The sequence below is a fragment of the Rhinolophus sinicus genome, chromosome 15, assembly GCF_057876585.1.
Source record: "Rhinolophus sinicus isolate RSI-liver-muscle chromosome 15, RSI-T2T, whole genome shotgun sequence".
Classification (NCBI taxonomy): Eukaryota; Metazoa; Chordata; class Mammalia; order Chiroptera; family Rhinolophidae; genus Rhinolophus; species Rhinolophus sinicus.
The window spans coordinates 49,843,052-49,867,707 of NC_142515.1; the positions used below are offsets into that span (position 1 = coordinate 49,843,052).

The 24,656-nt window shown below is 47.3% G+C and overlaps 1 protein-coding gene across 3 annotated transcripts; it reads right to left on the reverse strand.

Moving 5' to 3' along the window:
* Positions 1 to 334: 334 nt before the first annotated feature.
* On the reverse strand, positions 335 to 24,656 carry LOC148755186 (uncharacterized). Of its 3 annotated transcripts, none has more exons than XM_088792054.1 (4): positions 21,026 to 24,656; positions 18,870 to 18,921; positions 9,086 to 9,197; positions 335 to 1,085 (listed from the first exon to the last, which is right to left on the reverse strand). In XM_088792054.1, the coding sequence occupies exons 1-4, from the start codon at positions 21,133 to 21,135 to the stop codon at positions 973 to 975; spliced, it is 387 nt and encodes a 128-aa protein (XP_088648180.1). In that variant the 5' UTR covers positions 21,136 to 24,656; the 3' UTR covers positions 335 to 972. The 3 variants fall into 3 exon arrangements, with proteins under 3 accessions (XP_088648180.1, XP_088648182.1, XP_088648181.1); XM_088792056.1 differs by lacking the exon at positions 21,026 to 24,656 and adding an exon at positions 19,162 to 20,231; XM_088792055.1 differs by lacking the exon at positions 335 to 1,085 and adding an exon at positions 4,956 to 8,464.

Consider the following 24,656-nt stretch of genomic DNA (forward strand, 5'->3'; position numbering starts at 1 on the left):
GAGGAAAAATTAAAAATACCTAGACTGCAATAACCCTTAAAGCATATTTTCAGTGACAGTTTAGAAGCAATCACTAATTTTCTCTCATTTGTTCCATTTATATAACTACAACACAGACAATATTAGCTCATCTTTACCCTTTGGTATTTGAACTTACATAATTTTTTTCTCTTTAAATTGGACACTTCTTTTTATGACCTTAGAAATTAAAGAGATCCTAAGGTTGAACAGAAATGCTTTCTGAAGCACCTTTCACAGTGATTATTCAGCTACTACTTGAGTGCTGCCAAGAAAAAAACTCTCACTGTTTTTTGAAGATGGCCCCTGCCTCTCTGCCCCTTTCTGTTGGTTATTCTATTTCATCGTCGAAAATTGCTATTACCATGGACTGAAAGATGGACCCTGTTGCTCATCTGTCATGTCTTCTGCGCTCTTCTGCCAGTCACTCAAGCATTAATTACAATCCTTTCAATAATGTTCCAAAATATATAATAGCCCCCAATACAGAAGAGGAACTTGAAGCTCAGAGCAAGCATTACTTGCCAAAGCTGCATAGCTAAGTAAATGGCCAGATCTGGACTTGAACTCAAAGTCAGCCAGACTCCAAAGCTGAGATGATTTTAGATGCACGATGCTGCGTTCCACTGAGCCCATCCCAGTGCCTTATACCAAAAAAAAAAAACCTAAAACTTTCTCTTTTTTTTAAATAAAATTAACTATCTGGTGGAAATAAGCCTTGTTACTACCCTCCCGTCTTCCTCCCTGTGCTTGGTGATAAGGGGTCTCAAGCACAATGAGGGAACAGCCTGTCCTTTAGCACTGATAGGAATTAGTATATGTTAATGCCTACATGATCTTTTGCTTCCGTATGGTGAAAATAGAGTTAGGTCCTTGAGGGACACCTAAGTGAGCAAGGAGGAAGGTAAGAGGGCAGATGGCAGCTAATGAGCAGGACTGCAATGGACGGCCGTCCTAAGAAGGACGTCCATTACCTAAGAAGATGGTAATGATACCTCTGTGTGGAAGACACTTGGCTGTTTCCAAAGCATTTTCACAGACGTCATGTCTTGATTCTCGCATCAACCCTGTCAGAGGAATGAGGCAAGTATTATTTTACAGTTAAGGAAACAGGCACAGAGAAAGTAAGGTACCGAGATTATCATTAATAAACAAGAGTGCTGGGTCTTTCTAATCTTTTTCTCTATGCCTTCTAGTTCATTATAAGAAAGTACGAAGGCAGAATGTGCTGTTAATAAAGAACTTTTTCATGTCAACCTGATAATATAATTCCATACAACTCTTTTGACTTACGGTAATGAAACAAATAACAAACTTAAAGCTGGTTTTACTTTTACATAGGCCAAATTTTTACTTTTTGACTTCACGTTATTCAGGATCAGCATGAAAGTCCTGATCTTTCACGGATATGTGTTACTAGTGCCATCCCAGGCCTGATGATTCATGTGTAACGACAGTGGACTGGAACTCGAAATCCAGTTCCTGACCCAAGGACCTCTCTGTCCATTTACTTGCAGCCTATGCTTCCTTTCCCCCATGTGGTTGAGTCTTGCGTCCCTTCTTACCTATGGGAATACCAGACACTGAAGTGATAGAAACTTGGACCTCAAGGCCAGGTTGGAGGTAGAAGAAAGGATGAAGGACCAGGGGACGCCTGTCATCTAGAAGGAAGAGGAGGAACCTGCCCAGTGATGTGTCCTTTTGGGCAAACTTAAGAGATGCTACACTTGGAGGAGAAGGCCACTCTGCCTCTCCCTGTCCTTTTGCCAAAGCACCTAACGTTGCCTAAAATACCCTGGACCTCCTTGCAATTTCTTGAAGTTCCAAACAAGACATCTTTCCACAAAAAGAGAAAAGGTTTAATAAACAGGTCCTTGGGAGAGTTAAACTTTGGGTTGTAGGCAGAGTACGATGATACCAGAGCTTTTCCTGCTTCCCAGTGCTGAGTTTGGGATGGAGATGGTACTAAAGGAGAAGAAGAGGGGAAGGAGGCTGGAGCCTGATGCTTTTCCACTAGCCTCTCTTATTTATTCACATCTGGTTAAAGAAGGAGTCTCAGAGTTTCAGAGCTGGAAGAGACCTTAGCAATCATCTAGTTCATTCCCTGATAGTCGAGACCTTGTTTGTCTCATTCACTGCCGTACACTCAGTCCCTAGAACACTACCTGGTACATAGATGGTGTATTACAGGTATTGATTGAATGAATGAATGAATTTGTTGTGTGTTTACTGTTTTAGAAGGTGTGCTAGCTACTTGCAGTGCAACATCCATAATGGAGTAATGTCTAGGTAATTGAGATAGGTAGTGGGCAGAGCCAAAACTATAACCAGGATCTCAGCCCAGAGCTCTCTGTAATGCTACACTGACAGGTGGAAGCTGTGGAATAAACGGAAACTGCCAAAGCAGCCCTGTCACATGATCCCATCTATGTGAGGAGCCAAGGCGATGATGCTGGTGGCTCCCTGCCCTCCTCGTGGGCTCCTGCACAGGCGTCTGGTGATAGTGCTGGGTCAACATCCACAAGCTCTCCTCTCAAGACACATTAATTTCTGTCTGTCAGGTTTAGTCCCTAGAGAAGTTACTTTCCAGAATCAGCTGATTTCATTTTTATACTATAAGCTCTTTAGGGCAGGTAATGAAATAACATCCAGTTTATTACCAGGGGATGTTCCTTTCCAAATGTCTTTCATTCGTTAAACAATTGTTGAGCACTTACTATGTGTCTGGCACCTGCTAGATGCTTAGGATATGCTGTCAAACAATACACAGTCACCAACCTCGAGCTTATAAATATATTAAGAGAGACAAAAAGGTAATTTTTAAGTGTAAAAAGTCTGTAAGAGAAAGCATGAGATGCTATAAAATCAGACAGCTAATCCAGCTGAGCCAGAGAACGCTTCCTAGAAAGATGATGTTTAGGCTGAGCCCGAAGAACAAGTAAGGTGGGAAGAGAGGGCTTTCTAGGTAGAGGGAATAAAATGCGCAAAGGCCCGAAGGTGAGAAAGGGCATCATGCTTTCAGTGGGGCTGCAGGTGCTTTGTTATGCTGGTTCCTAGACTATAAGAGCAAGAGATGAGAGGATTGGACCTCATGGGTCATGCTAAGGAATTTGAACTTCAACCAGAGAACAGCAGGGAATTATTAAAGAGCTTTGAAGTAGGAAAATGACAAAATGTGGTTTCACACTGGTCAGATGGCTCAGTTGGTTAGCGTGCAAGCTCTTAACAACAAGGTTGCCAGTTCAATTCCCACCTGGGATGGTGGGCTGTGTTCCCTGCAACTAAAGACTGAAAACGTCACTGGACTTAATAGCTGAGCCGCACCCTTCACAACTAGATTTAAGGACAACGACTTGACTTGGAGCTGATGGGTCCTGGAAAAAAACACTGTTCCCCAATATTCCCCAATAATTTTTTTTTTTTAATGTGGTTTCACTTCAGACATTTCAGTTGGCAGGACTGGTGGCAAATGAGTAGCGGTTAAAATCCAGATCTTTTAGGAAGCTGTTGTGGAAACCCAGGTGAGGGATAATTGCAACCTAAATTAAAGATGTAGAGACAGAGGATGGATCTGGTTTGAGAGTTGCTCACTAAGTCTCATATACAGGACTTGATGACCAGTCAAACTGGGAGAGTTCAGGGAGGACACCAGGTTTCTCGTGTGCGTAGCTGAGGGACGGGTGGTACTATTCACTGAGACACAGGTACAGACAGAGAAGCAGACTCAAGGAGATGTCCAATAGGCAGGTGACTATGGGTTTATAGCCCAGGAGAGTGAGCTGGGCCTAAGATAGATTTGGGACTCACCAGCCTAGAGATGTTTATTAAATCAAAGGTGGGCACAGACAGAATTGCCCAGGGAGAGAGCCCATGGAATCAGAAGACAACTGGACCATGGAGGGATTCGTGAGGAACCCTAACTTGGAAGGGACAGGAAAACAACTGGCAGGAAGAGAGAAAGCCGGAAAACAAGGATGAGTTTGGTGGCATCAGGGAAGCCAAAGGGAAAGGACGTTTTAAGAAGGAGGGTGCAAACAGTAGTATCTGGTGCAGCCAAGCAATTAAATGAGATGAGGGATGCAGAAGCTCTTTGGATTTTACCAAGGAGACTGTTGGTGACCTTGTCTCACGAGCAGCTGCCTTAGTGTGTGGTGGAGGCAGAGACAGACTGCTGTGGGCAAGAGAGAGAGAGTGGAAGGTGAAAACATGGGGCCACATCTAGGCAGCACTTTTAAGGAGTTCAACGAGAAGGGGAGGCAAAAATGAGGGACAGAGAGGATGACAGTTAAAGGAGAACACACACAGTCAAAATGTGTTTTGTTTTGTTATGATGGGAGAGGTCAAAAACAAAGAGGGGATAACTGAGGTGTAAGAACTCTGAGGGAGTGGGAGGGGATGGGATCCAGAGCCCATTTGGGGTGATTTGGAGTGATTGCTTTTAGAAGAAGGACACATTGTGTGGGTCAATGTGTAGGTGAGGTGCGGGGAGCTCAAAGAGTTCCCATCAGATGGCTTCTGTTTTCTCTGTGAAGAAGGCAAGTTGGTCTATTGAGGGTCAGAGGATGGCCAAGCACATTTAGGGGCCCGTTGCTGTTGGAGTCCCTGAACTTGCAGTGGTACCAATCTTTGGGGAAGCAGCAGCTCCCAGCAGCAGGAATGGAAAAATGAATAGTTGGTGGTTACAGTTTTGCATGGTAAGGGCAAGAGGGTAAGCAAATCGTTGATCCAGGGCTAGCAAGGGAAGGAACTGAAAACAAGAAGAGGTAACCAGAGAGAAAATAGAAGGGTCAAACATTTATTGAGGGCCTACTATGTCTCTGGTAATATGCAGGGAAACAAATACAAAGAGCAGTAGTTCCAAAACCTGTCTGTGCCTCAGAATCAAGCTTAATTAAAACACACACACACACACACACACACACACACACACACAACTTCCTGGCCTCACTCCTGGGGTCCAGTAGGTCTCAGGTTGGGGGTCTCATATGACTTTTCCATAGGCAGGTTTGGAAACCACCACTTGCACCCATGGAAAAAGCAGACAAGTAAACAGACACAGAATATATACGGTACCATAACTCCATGACTCTGACCTATACAGTGTGCTGTGGGAGCCAAGAGGGCTTGGAGCAGGGAATGAAGAAGGGATGACAAGGAAAATTTCCTAGAGAAGGTGAGCCTGTGCCTGAGCGTGACTGGTGAATCAGACTTTGAGCAAAGAGAGAAGACGCCAAATAAGCATTCCAAGTACAGACAGGGAACAGCGTGTGCAAAGGCAGGGCTGCATTTGTGGAACTCCGAGTCGTTTGGTGTGGCTGGAGCAAAGGGTGTAAACAGGGGAGTGGTGAGCTCTCAGGAGAACGAAGCAAGAAGCCGATTGTTTTAAGCCTCATTCACCCTGCTCCACTTTCCATCAAAAGAGCATTTCTCTGACACAGCCAGGGAACACCTAAGAAAGAGGCCAAGAATCCTGGCTTTCACAATAAATAACTTAGAAAGCAGGTTTCTCAGGGCTTGGACGGGTTAGACCCACAGGCTGGTATAACGCAGCAGATGTGATCTCTGCAGGCCACTAGGTGGTGAGCAGTATTTTTGCTCTGACTAGAAACTAAGCATTTACAGATTCATATGTATTCACTTACTTTGAGGGAAAGGCAGATGTCCTAAGCTCAGAGAGAATTATTGAAGGAGCCTTCCTTCTGGGCTCTGAGCCAAAAACCAGGATAAGAGGCAGCATAAAGTGATCAAATGCAAAGTATACGGACGTTGTGGGGAGATGTTTTCCCCCCTAAATGGTTTCTCCTCCTTCTTTCCCTGGCCCTGAAAGCCTGAAGTAGACTCCCACACCCTCTCTCCCCTCCTTATTCTCAGAAATCTCCAGGCATATATTTCAAGATAAACCACACAAGATTGGGCATTTCATTTGTTTAGCAAACCCAAAGGTCATGTTTGGGGGCCGTTGAAGTCAGAGTCTAACCACTTAACTTTCTGCAGTCTCCAAAATATAGTCAATCTGGAATAGTCTGTAAAGTCAGGGCAATTTAGCTCGCAAAAAAAACACATACTGCTGGAGGACAGCCTGGGACTTTGCTATCCTGGACGAGTATCTTCGCCCAGAGAAGAAACAAGGCTCATTCTATGGCCCTGTTTCATCAAGCTCAAGGCTAGAGTGCTTTGGAAAGCACTCTTGATAATGAAAAGGAAAATCAGATTCTCCCAGCCAGTCCGAGATTGCAGCTGGAGTACCAGGCGCTACGACCTCCAGAGACCGATTGACTCAGGAGCCAGGAAGAAAGCAGGACATGGTCTCCACGCCATCTCTCAGTACAGAGGAGTATTCATTCCCAGGGCTAGAAACGAAGCAGAAGGAGGAGTGGAGGATCCAGGAGGAAGGCAGTGCCTTGCTGTCTGGAAGCACAAGCCCTGACCCCACCTGCCGTTAAGCCTTATCCAGTATGCTGCCAGCCAAGGGGTGTCCTCATTAGGCGAATAGGAAAACAGAGGCTTAGCCTCGGAGTTCTGCAGCTCTGCGTGACCCTGGAGATCACCAAGGCAAAGGACTCCCATTCCGAGCCTTTGCAGTCTCTTTTAAGTCCTACTGGCTCTGTGGCAAATGAGCTTTCCATTAGAGTTAGGCTCCTGGAAGGTGCCAATGTAATACTCTTAGATTTAAAAGTTGCTGAGGAGGATGGGAAAGGTTTCAGTCATGAAGGCCAGAGTGATCATGAAGGCCTGGGCTCAGAACCCAAACCTCTCATTTTGGCACCGGGGGTCGCAGGGTAGGTACAGGTTGTATCCAGGCACTAAGAACCCTAAAAATGTTCTTCGTGGTTAATATATAGTGAGGAGTTACTGTATGTGGGGAATTGTGCGAAGCACTTCTCACACATGATGTCATTTACTCAGTGGGAGAGAGGCCATGTGCAACAGAGGAAGCCACCAAGGCAGGAAGGAATCCTACAGCCCAAGAGCTGAAGGGATCTTAGCAATTGTATTCGTTTGGGCTAGGGCTGCTCTAACAGCCTACTGAGGCTGCCATAACAAAATGCAATAGACTGAGTGGCTTAAGCAACAGAAACCTAATTGTCTCACAACTCTGGAGGCTGGAAGTCCAAAATCAAGATGTCGGCAGGGTTGGTTCCTTCTGGAGGCCGTGAAGGAAGGGATCTGTTCCAGGCCTCTCTCCTTGGCTTATACATGACCCTCTTCTCCCTGTGTCTCTTTAATCATCTCCTCTCTATATATGTCTCGGTGTCCAAATTTCCCCCTTTGATAAGGACACCATCATATTGGATTAGGGATCACCCTACTAACCTCATTTTAATGTGATTACCTCTGTCAAGATCTATTTCCAAATATGGGTACATTCTAAGGTACTAGACTTAGGACTCCAACACATACATTTTGAGAAGGGACACAATTCCACCTATAACCAAACCCCCTTTTATTAATGAGAGTATTGAAGCCTCGAGTGGGAAAGTGAGGTCACACAGCAAATTGAAAAAACACTAGAACCCAGGTCTTTTGGGGACCCCAAGCCTTGAGCAAACTTCCCCAGGAGTAGCAGCACTGCCTGCTTTTGGGAGCCCCTTCTCCAAGAAGGGAATCCCTGAGACTGGACAAGTCTGTGAGGCATCCTGTAGAATCTCTTTACAGGTCTGGGGTGAGGACACCCTAAAACTCTCTTACAAACCGGTATTTAGAGAAAGACTCTGAAATGCCAGAGTGGAAGAAGCCCAATTAATGGAGCTTAGTATAAGCACAGGGGTTTAGTTTCCATGGCCAGCCCCCTTGTTACGGAGGCAGATACACAGTGTGTCACCCAGAGCTTTGCTCCTCACTTGCAGCCCCTCCAACAGCTCAGTTAGCCAGAATATGGCAGCGTGGTGTTGGCTTCTCACTGGCTCTCATTGTTCACTCCCTTTGGGCCCGCCTTTGCCCTGAGGCCAGCATCTGGCCTCCATACCTGGCCAAAGGCTGGTAGGTCTCCATTTTGCAATCTGTTTTGAGAACTCACTAAGAAGGCTCTTTTGAAAGTCTCATGCAACTTATAGAAGCAACACAGGTTTCAAGATCCTGGCTCTTGCAGCTTCAAAAACAGGGAGGCAAAAATTGAGATTGAATATAGCACAGAAGTGTGGGTGACACCAAACCACAGAGGAGTTGATAGGCTGGGGGGAAGGAAGTGAAAAGTTCACCTTGTCCTTCCCTGTAATAGAGGGTTGTTGGTTTTCCAGAGGTTTGCTTTTTTTTTTTTTAATTTTTCATTCAATAAAAATAGCCCAATGGGACAACATATTCTAGCATTCGTGGAAATAAAAACTCGGAACCACATCATAGAATGTTCTGCTCCAAACTTGGCCCTGGTTCCCTGGGCAGCTCCCAGTTCCTTCTGATTCATGCAGCAGCAGTGGAGGCCCTCACCCTGTCCCAGGTGGGGTCTGGCCTAGAGAGAGGAAGGGAGGAGGTGGTTCAGAGGCATCAGCTGTTTCCCTGCATCTGAGCCAAGACCCAGGGCTCAGCTAGCAGCTCAGCTTTGTCCCCTGAGTCTGTTTCCACACTGTGAAAAGTTTCCATCACAAAAAGTCCATTCAGGAAGCCAAGGTTAGAGGCAAATGGTCTTATGTGAAAATGGTGAAGGCCTGCAAGGCCTTGGGCTTCCAGCATTGATTGCTCCCCACACTCTCCCCCTCCCCCGGGGGCCTGGGACCCACCCAGCGGGGTGGGGCAGGCAGCTCTGCAGGTTACAGGATGTGAAAGTGGGGACTGGGGTTAAGAAAAAGAATAAAAGCCTGGGACCAGAACACACCCAGCAGAGGGCCATGTGCAGTTCTCTTCAGGGTTTCCTGTGGGTACACTGAGAACATTGTGTTCTGACTGAGAAATTACCCGGCTGAGCCGGCTCCAGACGCCTCCCCTGGGTCCTAGTGCTACCCAGAATCACTCTCTGCCTTAGGGGGCCTGCACCTGCGAGAAGCCCACTGAAAGAAGGACCCTGGGGAGGCCATTTCCATCACGTCCTCCCTCCTGGGTGAGGCCCCCCAGTGCTCAGACTGTGAGCACTTACCTTCTGATTTAGCCTGTATTTCCAAAGCATCCTCGATGTGCTTGACACTGTCACACAGTGGCATCTCATGTCCCTCCTGACAAAAAATCCTCCAGATGACAACACCGAGGCTCTGGGGAATTGGGAGGAACAACCAAGGTCAGCAGGCAAGGTGTTTGGACCCACGTCTCCTTACACTTGAGGAATAACTGATTCTGAGACATCACTTCAAACCCTTGAAATTAAGTGCGCCTTTGCCTTCCAAGTTTCTCCCCAGATCAATTTGAGAATAAGGTGCTTTCTTAATGAATGCTCCAAAACGGCTAAAAGCTCAGGCATGTGATAGAGCTGCCCAGAGAAGCCATAGCCTGAGACCTGCCCTGCCCAGAGCCTGGTGAGCCCCAGTGATCACGTCTGCCCTGTGCATGAGCTCCCTGCAGCTGCTGCTGCCAGGAGACATCGTGCAGCACCACACCAGGCCCTACATTGTTCTGTGCCTATGGAGAGTCCTGGAACTCAGAGGCATACGCTCGGCCCCAGCCCAAGTAGCCAAGAATCGAGGGGCCAGCAGAGAGGGAGAGGTGACTTAGGAGGAAATGGAGGCTCTCTGGTTAGAAGAGATTTTTGCAGTTTTTTAAATAGGTTCTAGATTGTAAATTCCTCTGCTAGATTGTGAGCCCTCCTTTCCAAGTCATCTTTATATCCTATGTGTGATAGGATATAATCTTTGGCTTGATCCTTGATAAACAGTTGTTGGATGATCTGAATGAAAGTCACTCACTGGAAGGCCTTGCCTTAGCTATGGGTCACAGGTCATTCAACAACTGCACATTGAGCACCTACTGTGTACTAAGCACTGCCTGAAATAATGGGCACACAATTGCTGAAAACAAATACACAAAGGAAAGGAGGCCATGGTGACTGCCCCTCCTAGAGATCACAGTCCAGTGGAAAGAAAGGCATTCAATAAGCAGGAACAATCCCAAGGTCCATGGCCATCCTACAGGAAGTCCAGGGTGAGCACAGAGCAGGGAGACCCCATGGAGGCTGAGGGCCCAGCAAAGCCCTTGAGGAAGAAACCTTAAGCTGAGACCTTAAACTGAGACCATCGGGAATTAGCCAGACTAAGGAGGGTGGGGAAGGGAGGTTCAGGCAGACCTGAAATTTAGCAAGCAGATGGCTCATTGAAAGAACTGAGAAAGTCTTCTAAGTCTTCCTGCACTCCACCAACAGGAAATCCAGTTCTCACTCCAGGGGAGAGCCCAGGCATTGTTATTGTCAGTGAGAAAAGAATCCAGTTCTCTGTGGACTTCCCCTAGGCCCTAGACTCCATTCCTGGGGAAACCGGAGGAATCCTAAGGGATTACTGGGACCCATCCTGAGCCAGGAAGGCAGCAGGTCCTGAGGCAGAAGGAGCAGGTGCTGGTCCAGGCACTGGGACCCTGGCCTGAGATGCTGGGCAAATCACTTCTCACTTGTCTCTGGACCTCAGGCTTTGTGTTTTATGTATTCTCGGTGTTTAGCCTGACACTCAGACCTTCCTGAATTAACAAATGACTACAGTTTCCATCTGTAAAAAGATCCCTTCCAATGCTAAGACCTGAGACCCCCAGTCAATACCCAGGTTTCTCTGAACAGAAGTGCCATGAAAGAAGACATACAGAGAGGCAGCACACCCACAACAAATGTGTGTTGAATAAATGAGTGAGCAAGAGAATGAATGAGTGAATGTTCTCCCTGAAGTCACTCTAACGCTTCTCTCAGCAGCTGCTTTGGTCTCCATCACTCCTGTCCCTGTACGGTCATAATCACCCAGCCATTATCACCAGATTTAGTGGTGAAAATGAACCCTAATTCTTGCATTAAGTGCTTCCATCTAGAGGAAGAAGATGTAAGGTGACTGTACAGAGTTGAGGGGCAGTTTAAGGAAGAGAAAGGACTAAGAAATGCAGAGTGTGAAAATCAGTCCACATTCTCGTGGAGCACTCCCTGTCTTATAAACCCCAAACCTGCCAACGCTCTACCCCACTCCTGTGAATAGCTAGAAGTCACCAGGGCTTGCCGGAAGAACTCTGGAAATAGACAAGTGTTCCCTGTGCTCCCATATTCCCTGCTTGGCCTGAATCAGACGCTATAGGAAGGGCAGGAGTTCCCAGCTGGGTACACCCTCAAATGCATTTGCCCTCTCCTGTGGGTTTCCAGGCTCGCCCGCAGAAGCCTGATTCATCCACAACCACAGTGAAACATAGAATTAATTCCAGCGATACCCTGAGTGAACTAGGCCATTATAGCAACCAAACCATCACTTACAGCATTATTTTGATGGGAAAATGTGTTCTGAGCTCCAAGCAACCAAATTATAAGTGGGACACGGGCACACCCAGGTTTGGGTCCCAGTTTTAACACTTCCTAGCCATGTGGTCATGGGAAATTCACCATCCTTCCCAGCCTCAGTTTCCTGCTTTGTAAAAGAATACCTCCTTTAGAAGGTTGCAGTACAGACTAAACAGACACCTGTGGAAGTGCCCCATGGCACATGGCAGATGCTTCCCTCCTTCCTTTCATAGGGACTTTTGTGGAGAGACCTGGAGACAAGACTCCAAGCACAATCCCTGGGAAGAGGGTCCTTATCTAACTTGCATGGGGGCAGTATTATCACTGGACTCAGGCTCAGAGCAAGTGTTTATGAAATAAATGAGTTGCTGTCTTAGAAATCACAGAACGTTCCTCATCTTTGACCTTCTCCAGGCTTATCTGAGCCAAGAAACTTTTCTCCCTTTCCCCCAGTCTCTCCATGAATAGCATTGTTCTGGCTTCCTCTGCTCCTGGTCCTGGGAAGGGGCTTCGCCTCCGGAAGGGGCTACAAGCCCTGCCCTTTCACCCCAGTCCTGGATGTCAGCCCAGAAGAGCAAGCAGGAGGAGGGCTGAGCCCCACGCTGGGGCACCACCTCAGCCTGTGGAAGGCAGACCTCCTCTGCAGGCTTTGGCCCCTCCTAGCTGTTTGTTTCCGTGCTGCAGCCAGAACGGTCTGTACCCAAAGGATGGTGAAACAGCCAAGGAATCCGTAGGGTCCTAAAGGTCCACCCTTTTCTTTCTTTGCCCTTGTTTCCAAAAGTCAGAGTCACTGGTCTTGGACCCCTTGTCCCCTCCCCAGAGCCACTGGCACTGCAGAGGTCAATCCCTTTGAATGAGCCTCCCTACACTGCTCTGTGCTCCCCACATTCCGTCTCCACTTGGTCCCACGGCCTCCACAGTAATCCCCACTTTCCCCTCTGGAACCACAAAGCCTACTCAGACCCTTCGCCCATCTTTCCAGATCCTGTCAGTCCCCCTCACTCTGCAGTCCTCATTGGGTCTCCACTGCTCCAGCCCCGCCCACACCTCTTTACCCATCCCCCCAATCCTGCAATAGCAAAGAACAAAAACTCTTGTGAAAGTAATATGAGCTCATGGTAGAAACCCAACAGTAAAGAACGTGTAAAATGAAAAAGTAAAAGCGCCCCTCCCCTCCATTCCTCAGAGATAACCTCTGGGAACAGCTTTTCCAGTATCCTAGATGTTTTCTCTGCCCATTTAAGTGTGTATCTGCAGGGGAATGTCCTCCGTTTTATCTTCAGAATGAGATTATAGTATACAAATTAGACTGCAACTTGTTTTTGTTCCCCAGAATAATTTATTTTATTGAAAAATAAGAACTTAAGAAATTTTTACGTCAAATTAAGACAATAAGCATACATTGCTGAATAAAAATTTTAGCATTAAAAAGACTGACTTCTGTACACCTGAAACTAATCTAAAATAATATTGAATGTCAACTATAATTATATATATATATATATATATATATATATATATATATATATAGTCACGGGATATAAAGTACAGCATAGAGAATATAGTCAATGGTATTGTAATAGCTATGTATGCTGTCACAGGGGTAGTAGACTTGGGGAGTATCACTTTGTGAGGGGTATAAATATCTAATCATTATGCTCTTTCTTACACTGGAAACTAATTTTAAAAAAGCAAAAAAAAAAAAGACTGACTTCTGCCATAGTTTTTGCTCCTTTTAGTTATGTGAACCTGGACAAGCAAGCTATTTAAAATTTCTGGTCTCTGTTTATTTTTCTGTAAAATGGAGCCACTTTGACCATTCTGGCAAATTCACAGAGCTGAGTATCAAATGACATAACAGGCATGGAAAATGTTCTCAATTATATTTCCTTTACAAATAGAAGGTTTTCTTCTACATCATCTCATGTTTCATGTGTATAGGCCAAGTAGTAAAACACATGATGACATATTGAAGACATGAAAGAAATCTAACAGTTCAGACAAACTTCACTTTTAAATACTTACTTATTTTATTATTAGTTTCAGGTGTACAAAACAACAATGATTAGACATTTACACGCCTCAAATTGATAACCCCAACAAGTCTGCACATAGCTACTGTGTTTCCCCGAAAATAAGACCTAACCAGAAAATAAGCCCTAGTATGATTTTTCCGGATGACACCCCCTGAACATAAGCTCTAATGTATCTTTTGGAGCAAAAATTAATATAAGACCTGGTCTTATTTTCGGGGAAACACGGTATGACCATACCATTGACAATATTCCCTATACTGTACTGCACATTCCGTGACTATGTATTTTTTAAATGATAGTTGACATTCAATATTATTTTATATTAGTTTCAGGTGTACAGCACAGTGGTTAGGCATTTATATAATCTATGAAGTGATTCCCCCAATAAGTCCAGTACCCGTCTAACATTCTACATAGTTTTTACAATATTATTGACTCTATCTCCCATACTGTATTTCACATCCCCATGACTATTTTGTAACTACCAATTTGTACTTCCTAATCCTCTCACCTTTTTCACCCATCCCCAACCCCCTTCCCCTCTAGCAACCATCAATTTGTTCTCTGTATCTATGAGTCTATTTCTGTTTGCAACTTGTTCTTTTTACCTGACAATATATCTCGGACATCTTTCCAAAATCTACCTCACTCTTTTTAACACCCACATAATATTCCATGATTTGGATCTACTATAATTTATATCACCATTCTCCTGCCATAGACACTTAGGTGGTTTTCAGTTTTTGTGATCACCATCTAATCGGTTGCCTGCCTCAGGTCTCAAACCTCCAATCTACCTTCACACCAATGCTCAATGCCAACATCCTATCTGACTGTCATTCCCAGCTAACTACCTTCCTTGTGTTAGGGTTATTCTCTAGATGTCTTATCTCCATCCTAGATCTTAAGCTCCTCAAGACAGGGTGTTTGCCTAGGAGCTCCTGGCAAGGAACACTCTAGGCCTGTCAACTCTGCAGTTTGAGGACCAACCTCAGTGCTGCCCTAGGGAAATGTAAGGAAGTTCTCAATGCCCCGCGAATACTCATTCTTTCTTTTCACATATATTTATTGGGAACTCTGTGGGCCTGGCTTGTGCAGGGTACTGGAGCCCCATGATGAAACAAATGCAGAATTTGGCTGGCCTCCTGGAGCTTACAGTTAGTGGGAAAGGCAGGTTTTGGACACCCACAGAGATAAACACATAGATAATTACATACAGAATGAGTGCTTGGGAAGGAAACAACAGTGGAGAAAGAAGCATGGGGCCACTAAGGAAGGGCTCTCTGCTGAAGTAATGAGGTGCAATGGAGAGATGGCCAGTGCAAACCAGCAGACCATGGGATCTGGTTCCCATTCCGGCTACTCTGGACATTTCCCTTTTAGTCTTCTTATCTGACAAGAAGGGAAATCCCCCTTTCAATTTTAACTTTTTGTGACAATAATATATACTATTAAAGTTCAGGGGAAGCAGAGTTCCCCACTGCCTGGGAGGGGTCAAGGGAAATTTCTCACTGATTTCACATTGAACTTGAGTCACATGTGGGCTCTAGTTCCATGCAATGCTGGGCCAAATATTTATTGAGCATATACCATATGTATCTAATATATAGAAATGGGTGTGTGTACTTATGTATGTATGGGTGTTGGGAGTTGTGTGGGTGCTGAAAGATTTAAAACATATGACTCCTGAAGGAGTTTACAGTCTGATGGGACATCAGACCCAGAATAGGATCATTTCAATATGCAATTTCAAGTGAGAAAAGAGCAGCTCATCCGCAGCTATGTGAACTGAGCTTCAAAGTCAAGCAAGTGTGGGCTGGACTTCCTGCCCTGCACTCCCCGGCAGGGGAACATGGAGCTTCACTAGAGTGTGGTTGTTGGAGGGCCCTGTGCTTCAGACAAGCTTGGAGTGTGAGTTAGAACTAGGAGGGTATCTGGGAAGAATAATCACTGTGAGGATGGGAGCAAGCGGGAAGGGAAAACACCTAAGACCATAAAGGAAAGGCATCCCACAGGGCACAGGGACGCTGGGTGAAGTCAATTATATCCGTGTTGAAAGAAAAATCCAAGTAAAAAAGAGAAGTTTAAGGAGGGCAAGCATCCTCTATTCTCCCTCCAGAGCCAAGGATTTTATGCCCCAGAGAGGGCACCAGACGGGAGAAGACAGAAATCGGCTGTTACCTTTGCCAGTCTCACTTCTGGGTCTATGTGTGTGTTTCTTGTTAACATGATTAAAAATACCGTAAATTATATGCTTATCCTTTGTTGATGCCTTCTTTATGATCCACTGTATACAGCTGTATATATTTTGCACATCTACATACAAATTACTGTGCAAAGTTGTATACACAAAGCTATGCATACTGTACTTTATGGAAAATTTAAGAGCATTTCAGAGGTAATTAGAACCATATGTGATTTTCCCCTCTTGGGCTGTGGAAGGGAGATGAACCTAGAGATAGGCAAGGGTCTGCCCTGGAGGCTTGGTGGGTCAAAGTAAGGAGCCAGACTTGCTTTAAAGACAATGGGGAGCTGTTAAAAGGTTCCGAGGGGGCGGCTGGTTAGCTCAGTTGGTTAGAGTGCTGTGCTCTTAATGACAAGGTTGCCGGTTTGATCCCCACGTGGGCCAGGGAGCAACACCCTCCACAGCTAGATTGAAATAACTACTTGACTTGGAGCTGATAGGTCCTGAAAAAACACACTTAAAATAAATAAAAGCTTTTTTAAAAAAAGGTTCCGAGAGGGAGGTCCTAGGGAGGCTGCACAAAGGTATAATAAATACAAAGAGTTGTCTCCACAATCAGAGCAGTAAATCCCAAACCAATTCTGTCCATAAAACATCTCTGCCTCAGTTTCTCCAGCTGTAAAGGAAAGCCTGCTATAGTATTGGGCTGCAGGACCATGAGGTCAGCTTTGGCAATGAGGCCCAGGGGCTGAGGGGGCTTCAGGCCAGCCTCAGCAAAACCCAGTGACATTGTTGTCAAGTCTGAATGTCATTCCTTGCTCCAGGGCTGACCAGCTCTGGAGTTGGTGCTTCAGGGTTAGGATCCTGTTCTTTGGGGAAAGAGCTTGGTGAAGCTTCTGCAAGCTTATTGATGTCCATCTTTCCAGGGCCAGAGACTCTTAAAACTTCCTGGGAGAGTGAGGCAACACGCTTCATTGTGCAGCCCTCAGCAAATGCAGCAGCTGCATCGAGTGCTGAAGAAAAGCTCGCATAATAACCATGTGTGATAAAATAAAGATAAAGAGGTAAATAGGTATGTAGGTCAGCTCAAAAATAGCCACCCACCCATTTGGCCTGGGTAACCATTTGTGCCAAGGGGGTACAAAGGGTTTTCTTCCTTCCCCTTGCAGACTGAGCTTCTCTGCTTTTTTTCAAGCCTGTCTTAAATAGAACTCCCTTCCTGCACTAGCTGGAGGTGGCCTGGGCAGTTCTGGCAGGGAGCCCTACCGTGGCAGGCACAACTCCCTCCACCAAGCAAATCCTGGGGTCAGAGGGTACGGAGGGCTTGCCCTCTCTGACGTGGATCCTTGGGGCTAAGTCAAGGCTTAGGGTGGTGACTCACAGGCACTCCCCCGCCCACCCCTATAAGGTTTTGCGTGCACCCAGGAGGCCTCCCCCATCCCAACAGAGACTGCTTTGTTAGCAGACCGGGTCCCAGGAGAGTTACAGACTCAGGGCTGTGAGAGCCTCCTCAGCCTTTCTCTCCCTCCCCTTTTTCCCCCTCTTTTGCCCTCACCAGAAAGGCGCCAGCCCCTCCGCCCTGCCCCCACCCAGCAGCCCGGTGACCAAAGCGCTGAGCTCAGCATCTTTGTGTCCCACTGCCTTCCTCCCGGAGGGTGGGAGGAGTCTCCTTCCCCCAGGAGTGGGCGGGGCCCGAGTAGCCCCGCCCTTCTTCGTTCCACTCTCCCTCCATCCTCCTGTCCACAGACGCACGTTCTCCAAGTCACGTTCCCACTCCCCCAGCCACCATAGGGGGTCCGCGAAGATAGCCCCCGCCCCCAAGTCAGCTGCTGGGCATCTGTCACATCCGTGGCAGGGCTCCCCTGAGGTCGCATATCAGCGGGGAAGGGGTGGAGGAGGATGGGGAGAGGGAGCTGGGGGTCTTCCCTTCCCCTATCCCGGCTGGCCCCACTGCAGACCGCGGGGAAGTCGGCTCAGCTCTCATGTACACCTCTTCCCATAGCAGAATCTAGAAATCTAGAATTTTTTTGTGTGTTTTTCTCTGCGTTTGTTTTTTAAATACAAAAAGATTCAGCAGTGGCTCCTGGATGCCTATGCCGAGGTCTGCCTTTTGTGGGTTACAAATTGGACCCTTGGGGACAGGGAAAGGTCCCTCTTTTGGAGCACCATTTCCCAAATTGGCTTTCCTAAAAGAGACCAGCGCTCTCAGATACCTGAAGGGGGGAAATGTGACAGAAGCACAGTAATTTCTGGGCCTGTGGGTGTCTAGCTAAAGGGAAACCCCTTGGGCAGCAGTCTGCCTTGCCATTGAGTCAGCATTGCCTGCCCTACTTAATTGTGCAGGGGGAAGAAGAACCTGATCAGATAAAACAAGACTGACCCAGGAGAGAAAGTTTTCTGTCAATAATTCCATGCTTGCTCTACCTCTTCTACACTACCACTCCCCAACATCTACTAACCCCCTTTCCAGCCATACAGTCCTTTTGGCTCACAACTAAGAGTGTCAGGGGCTTGGAATCAAGGAAGTCATGGCTCCAGCCTGCTGACTGGCATGTGACCTTAGGCAAGTCACTTATCTGAGCCTCAGTTTTCTTATCTGTAAAATGACACTGATGAGGCCTGGCCTGCCTACACTACACAAATATTAGTTATTTTTATTGACATTGTTATGAAAATACTAAAGGGATGTGGTAGTGTTTTTAAACCATAAAGAGCTCCAGAAAGGTCAAAAATCTTTGTGAGAAGGTGGTAAAGTTGCCAGGTGAAACTGGTAGCTCCCATCACCTTCTAGCCAAGGAATTCTAGAAAAAGGCCCAGGATGCAGACCCCGGGCAGCTGTCTTTTGCATAAACCTGAGTTTCCCAAGCCTTTGGCTACTAAGGGCACTGGAGATTAAAAAAAAAGAGAGAAAAAAAAAAACCACTTCTGAGTGAGGTTAAAGACTTGGCAGAGCGGTGAGGAAATGGTTGCACGCCTGGGAAAAGAAAGTTTCTGGGGACTGAGTGAGGCCTGACTGCTGGCAGAGTGAGAGATCACAGGCGCCTCATAAGGCTCCCAGCCCTGCAGCTCAGTTCCTTGTGCATACAGTGCGGAGGGGGGGTTGTGTGTGTATATGTGTGTGTGAGGCGCTCTCCCAGGACCTGCTAGCCCTCACAACAGATTTTAAGTTTCATCCCCCTGACTGAAGAATCCTGACAAGTGAAAGGACAACAATTCTCTCTGCTGAGCACTCTACTCCAGTCCTACTCACCAAAGCACGTTGGGGTACCCAGAGGCTGGACAGCCTTCCTGGTCTTTCTTCTCTAGAAAACAAACAAACAAAAGATCTCATTTTGCTGTCCAGGCAGGCAGTGCGCCTGGATTCAGGCTTGTCCCCAATGTAGCAGCTCCTGATTATCCCTGTCATTTCCCCGCTCCCACACCCATCCCCAGCTTGAGGAACAAAGCCCACTGACCCTGCCTCCCCCTTTGATATACGGCAATTGAAAACCCTCAAAAGGCAAGAACAGTGAAAGGGCTGGAACTGGAACATCTGCTTCTACCTTCTCTGGCAGGCCATCTCCAGATGGTCCGCCCCCTTACAGGCCAGGCCTGGGGTTTTCAGCAAAGTAGCTCCAGGGAACGCGTCCTGATTTCTCTTTCCTTTGCAATGATGCTTTGGAGGTTGGAAAGACCTTTGAGATTTTCTAGTTCTGAGTTTTCAAAACCGGGGTATGAAAAATCCCAACACTTCATGAAGCCACAGGAGAATTGTAGTGTATCTTTTTTTTTTTTAATTAAAAGGGTTTGAAAAATTTTTTTTGACTAAAAACTTAATTTAACTTAAGTAAAAGTTAAGTTTTAGCTAGTAATTTTAAAGTTTGCCAACTAAAATTAACATAGATAAAATGTGAAAATAGAATGCAAGTTTGCATTATTTGTAATAAAAATACTGAACTTCAAAGACATGTTCCACTTCCGAGAGGCCGCTTCAAGCCACGGCCCAGAAACTGTTCATCTTTAGTGGCCAAATAGCCTGAACTCAGGTCAGCTGACTCCTGGCCCCTCACAGCCTGGGCTTGCCATTTAGCTTAGGTTTCAGGTTCTAACTGAAGAGAAGTGTTGCCTCACCCTCCCTCCACTTCTCTGTTTTCTTTCTTCAAAAGGGCTCAGAAACCAGGATGGGAGAGGGATCCTGGGAATCTGACTGAAAGCTGGCCCTGGAGCAGATGGGATTTCTTCCTGAGAGGCAGTGGGATGGGTTAGTGAGAAAAGATGGCGCCTCAGATTGTGGCTGGGTCCCTAGGAAAACTCACTTGACCACTCTGGCTGCGTGGGAAATGAGGTGGCGAGCACTGGAAGTCTGGTAGGCCTCTGTGCTTTTCACTGTGGCTGTCAGGATCCTAAGGTTACTCTCCTAGCTCTCGAAACCCCCATCCTTTTCATGGTGGTTTATCATGCCACCCCTTTGTGAGGCTCCCACTGCCTTTGCCCTGTCCGCAAAGGAAATAACTTGGGAAACCTAGGAGCCCAGCAGAGCTGGCCAGCTGTGAGCTCACCATTATCACAAGTGGGCCTAAGTCTCCACAGGTGCACACCATTTCGCCAGTCCTCAACCCACCCCCAACCCACAGGGAAGCCCCTTGGATAGGCTGGGGAGCCAACCCAGCATTCCTTCCAGGACCTATCCTTCTTTTTGGGAGATCAGCAGATATCCCAACTACTAAAGGAGAGCCTCAGGACAGCCTGAAGAGCTTTTGTACTAAAGGGCCCTATCCAGACCTAACAAATCAGAATGGGGATTAGGGAGATGAGAATCTATGGTTTACAAGCTCCTCAGATATTTCCAATTAGCCCAACTGATGGAAGGATCACTCTGGGCCTCAACTTCCTAATCTGTAGACTGGCACTATATTCATTCCTCAGGGTGTAAGTAGATAATGCATTTTAAAAGTTTCTTTGACAGGCTGCACAATACAATGTATTGTTAGTACTTCGATTTCAAAAAATAGCTTCATTTTCAAAAAGATGCCCCACTGAGTTTTTAATTTTCCCTCCAATAGCACAATGAATATCCTACAAGAAGCCCTCAACTGTCAACAACTTTCTCAGCACTCCAAGTAAACCAGGTGCATTTACCATGTTTCCCCGAAAATAAGACCTAGCCAGACAATCAGCTCTAATGCATCTTTTGGAGCAAAAATTAATATAAGACCGAGTATTATATTATAGACCCGGTCTTATTTTACTATAAGACTGGGTCTTATATTAATTTTTATATTAATAAAATAAGATCGGCTAGGTCTCACTTTCGGCGAGCTGTTTGTTGTTTTTCAGGTGAAAAAGCCACAGAAGTCCTGGGAGCACTTTTGCTGGCTTCTTTGTCCCACCTCCTCCCACCTCTCCACCCTCCCCCACCACTCTTACCCACTGGCTCCTCCTGCCACTTCCACTCCCCTTGCTGAGAAGTTTCCAGAGGGCTGTGGAGACGCCCCAAGCAGAGCCATGCAGGCAAGCTGGCCTTCAGGGGTTACCATCCTGAATTCTGGGGTTCCCAGAATCTCACCCCCACCCCAAGATCTGGTTTAACTCCCCAAACTCGACTGGGGCAACTCGCCAGACTGAGGCCCTGGGAACCGGAGCACAGGACAGAAACCGCCTGAACAGGGAGGGGCAGGTGGCCAGGCATGAGTGCTCATTGACTTTAAATTGCAGGCTGCAGCGGGTCCCACGGGAATGGATCAGAGCCCAGGAAAAGGCAGCATCTGCGTGGTCAGGGCTCTGGCCACAGAGACTGGGACCTGGAATCTGGTGGCCAACTCCAGCGTCCTGAGTCACCTGAGACATGACACTAGCTCACTCCTGCTCAGAGTTCAGCCAGTCTCCCCATCAGGGTTGTCTTGATGGAGATTCCATGTTGCACACTGTGTCTATGTAACCCATGCTCCCTGGAGCACAATTCTGCCAAAGACATATGCAAGCGCACAATGCAGACTCTAATGGGAATGGTGCCCTCTGGAGTTGTGCAAAGGGGCAGCCTTACTCCCTCCAACAAGGGAATATCAAGGAGATAGAAAGGTAGCACTGAGGTCTTCTGAAGGCCCACACCAATGGCCCACCTAGATGATGGGGATCCAGATATAGGTCTGCAATTGTGGGAAAATCCCCTTCTTGCTTTGTCCAGCCGTTCATTTATCCATTCATTCATTTATTCACCCAAGGAGTATTTACTAAACCTATGTGCTGGCACTGGATGTTAGGAAGAGTAGACCACCACCTTCAGGAAGCTCATAGTCCAGTGGGAAGATAAAAGTGGAAACAATTATTGTTATTATTTAAAGTGGAAACAATTATTAACAGGAATATGCTCGGGGTGTAAGGATGAACTGAGGACTGCCACCTATGGGATGGAGGGTTGTGGTAGGGGTGTGGGGGACGGCTCCCAGGAGGAAAGGATGCCAGAGCTGGGTCTCCAAGGCTGCTGGTGGGAGCATGTCCAGGTAAGCCTGACTTGCAGCCAGCCTAAGCCCAAGAGGAGTAGGAGGGGGAGAGAAACACACCAAATGCAAGGTTTTGTAGGATCTCTGAGGGCTCTGAAGAGGCCTGGCTCAGAGGCCCGGAAATGGAGCTGTGTCCTCCCAGGAGTGCCATGTTTTGGGGGTTCCCTACTCCATCTGCTTCAATGCAGGGAAGGGTATAACAAAGTTTTTACACATCCAGGTGGAAGAGATCCTACTTTTCACTTCACAGGATGAACCAAGACTCTTCATCCTGGCTCCTCTAAGGGGCTAACAAGTTAATAAATTTCCCAGGTCCAACAGTTCTGGCAGACAATAGTACTGGGCTTTGTCTCCTTCACAGGGGTGAAGAGTGTCAGTGGGGAAGCCATTTAGAGCTCTCTCTCCAACCCCCTGGCCAGGCTTTAGCCAGGCCACCTTGCAGGTGGTTTTTTACCCTGTACCGCACTCCCTTCTACTTTGGGGGAAATGCTCCAGGGTGAAGACTGCCCATCTTTTTTTCATCACTTTTTAAAAACACAAGGAGACAACAACTTTAATGGATTTTTGAAAAGAAACAAAATTACTCGGTGCCCATTAACATAGTCCTTCCCATTTGGGAAAAGCTGCTTTATTCACAGAATGAGACAGTGAATGAAAAAAGGTGCTTAGCACACTGCTTCCATGATGGTGTATATTGAATGATTTCTAGTAGTAAACTGACCTTACCAAAGTGGCTCTGAATTCTTTTGCTTATAAAGATCCACTTTTAAAAAAATCTCGATTCTTCTTAGTGTTCCACAGTTTGCTGAACTATTTCCTTTTGGGTTTTTTTCCTGCCAGAGAAGAAAAAGGAAAATACCCAAAGTCTATCTCCTGCTGTCTCAGGTATCCCCAGCCCAGTCAGCCTGGTGAGAGGAGTGAATGGTCCTCTGATGGATTAATTCCCTGATCTTTCTTGGGTGACAGAAAGACACACCCATACAGGTCACCGCCCCCTCCCCCCAACTCTGTTTTTCCCACTTCAGTACAGGTGATCTCAAGAGGATGTCATCTATCCCCAGACCTCCAAGCAATTCATCTAACTACCCTGAACTGGTGTCTTAAGGCTCTCAGCAAGTGACAGGAGTTTGGAGAATAGGAAAAAGCCGGTGTTGAGGCCTTGAAAGCCCCAGACGCTGATACAATTTTATTCTGCTGCAGTCTTTAAGATATCGCCTAATCTGAGTCCCCTAATTTATTTTTTATCCATAAATTTGTCTCCAGAGGTGGTTTCCCATCTGGAAAATGGGGTGGGGTGCAGGGCTTGAATTCCGGTCCTTTCCAGTTCTAAGACTCAATTTGCCTAGATGGCTCAAGGGTCAAGCCTTTTTTTTTAAAAAAATGGTAGTGGGGGTGGGAGTGGTGGCAGCCGGACCTCTCCAGCAAGAACCATCAGTCACTACTGCAATCCTGCCCTGAGGCAGCGAGGCCCACCTGTCGGATCTGGTTAGGGTCCCGCGCACCCCGGGGCGGGAACATCTGATGTAAGTTTGGTTTCCTCTTCCATCAGGATCCCTGTCCCAGATTAATAAACCTTTCGAGAGATAAGGGTCGAGTCTGTCCGAACCTCCTCCCACCCTCAGTAATCACTGTCTGTCTCCGAGCACCGCCACCAGGCCAGATTTCCTGCAGCCCCGCCTGAATGATGAAACAGAGGATGGCCATTGCACTCCCAGGCTTTCCCGGAGATCTAGGTCCTCGGTCCTGATGCAATTCTTTGGGTCTTTTACACAAAGCGCTTTGGAAAAGGGGCGCTAGGACCCCGCGGACGCCCGGGTGCTGTCGGCTAAAGCAGGCCAGAGAGTCACCAACGCACCGCGGACGTCTGTAGGGACGGCGGTTGGGTCAGTGTGTCCATTTGTTGTGGGTCCCTGTTCTCAGCCCCAGGACCAGGCGCTAGGAACCCAAGCCCATCGACATTCCTCTAACCACCCTCGCCAAACACTCTCCTTGGGAGCAGTTGGGAGGTGGGAGAGGACACGGTTTTGGGGGCCAGGTGCACATGGGGGTACGGACCCACTCATTATCCCATCCCCTGGGAATGTAGAGTAACAGGCGGGTGGGCAGGTGGGATTCTGAGAAGGGGGAGCTCGGTGCCCAGATCTGCCCAGTCTTTGGAGCCCAATCCCCATATCCAGACGCTTCGCAGGACAGGATTAGTACGTGGTACGTGCGCGAGGGCCCGCAGGCTTAACGTTTGCTCCCCGCGCCGCGGTCACATGGGCATCCACCGATGCGCCCAGTTGTGCCCTTAGCTCGCAGGCTCCCAGACGCTGGAGGCAACCGTTTTTCTGCCCACCGCCCCCTCAAGTTCCCCTGCCTCTCCCCCCGCTCGGTCACGGGCTACCCCCTCCCCCAGCAATACGACCCTATAATAAACAAGTCTTTCCTTGATCCTCCCCTGCCGCGAGCGCCCTCGGGGACCTTGGCAGCTGCAGCCGCGGCGGATCCCTTCCAGAAAGGGGGCGTGGCCACGGCTGGGGTTCGGCGGGGAGCGTTCTGGGGCTCAACGGGGGCGG

Bases quoted from the DNA above. Each gene is read 5' to 3' on its own strand.
- LOC148755186 (XM_088792054.1), bottom strand. From the start codon at position 21,135: ATGGTAACCCCTGAAGGCCAGCTTGCCTGCATGGCTCTGCTTGGGGCG. The intron at 18,922-21,025 runs GTAAGAGTGGTG...TTTGTTTTCTAG, and splicing joins GTGGCAGGAGGAGCCAGTGG to AGAAGAAAGACCAGGAAGGC. The intron at 9,198-18,869 runs GTGAGTAGGACT...CCAATTCCCCAG, and splicing joins GGGTACCCCAACGTGCTTTG to AGCCTCGGTGTTGTCATCTG.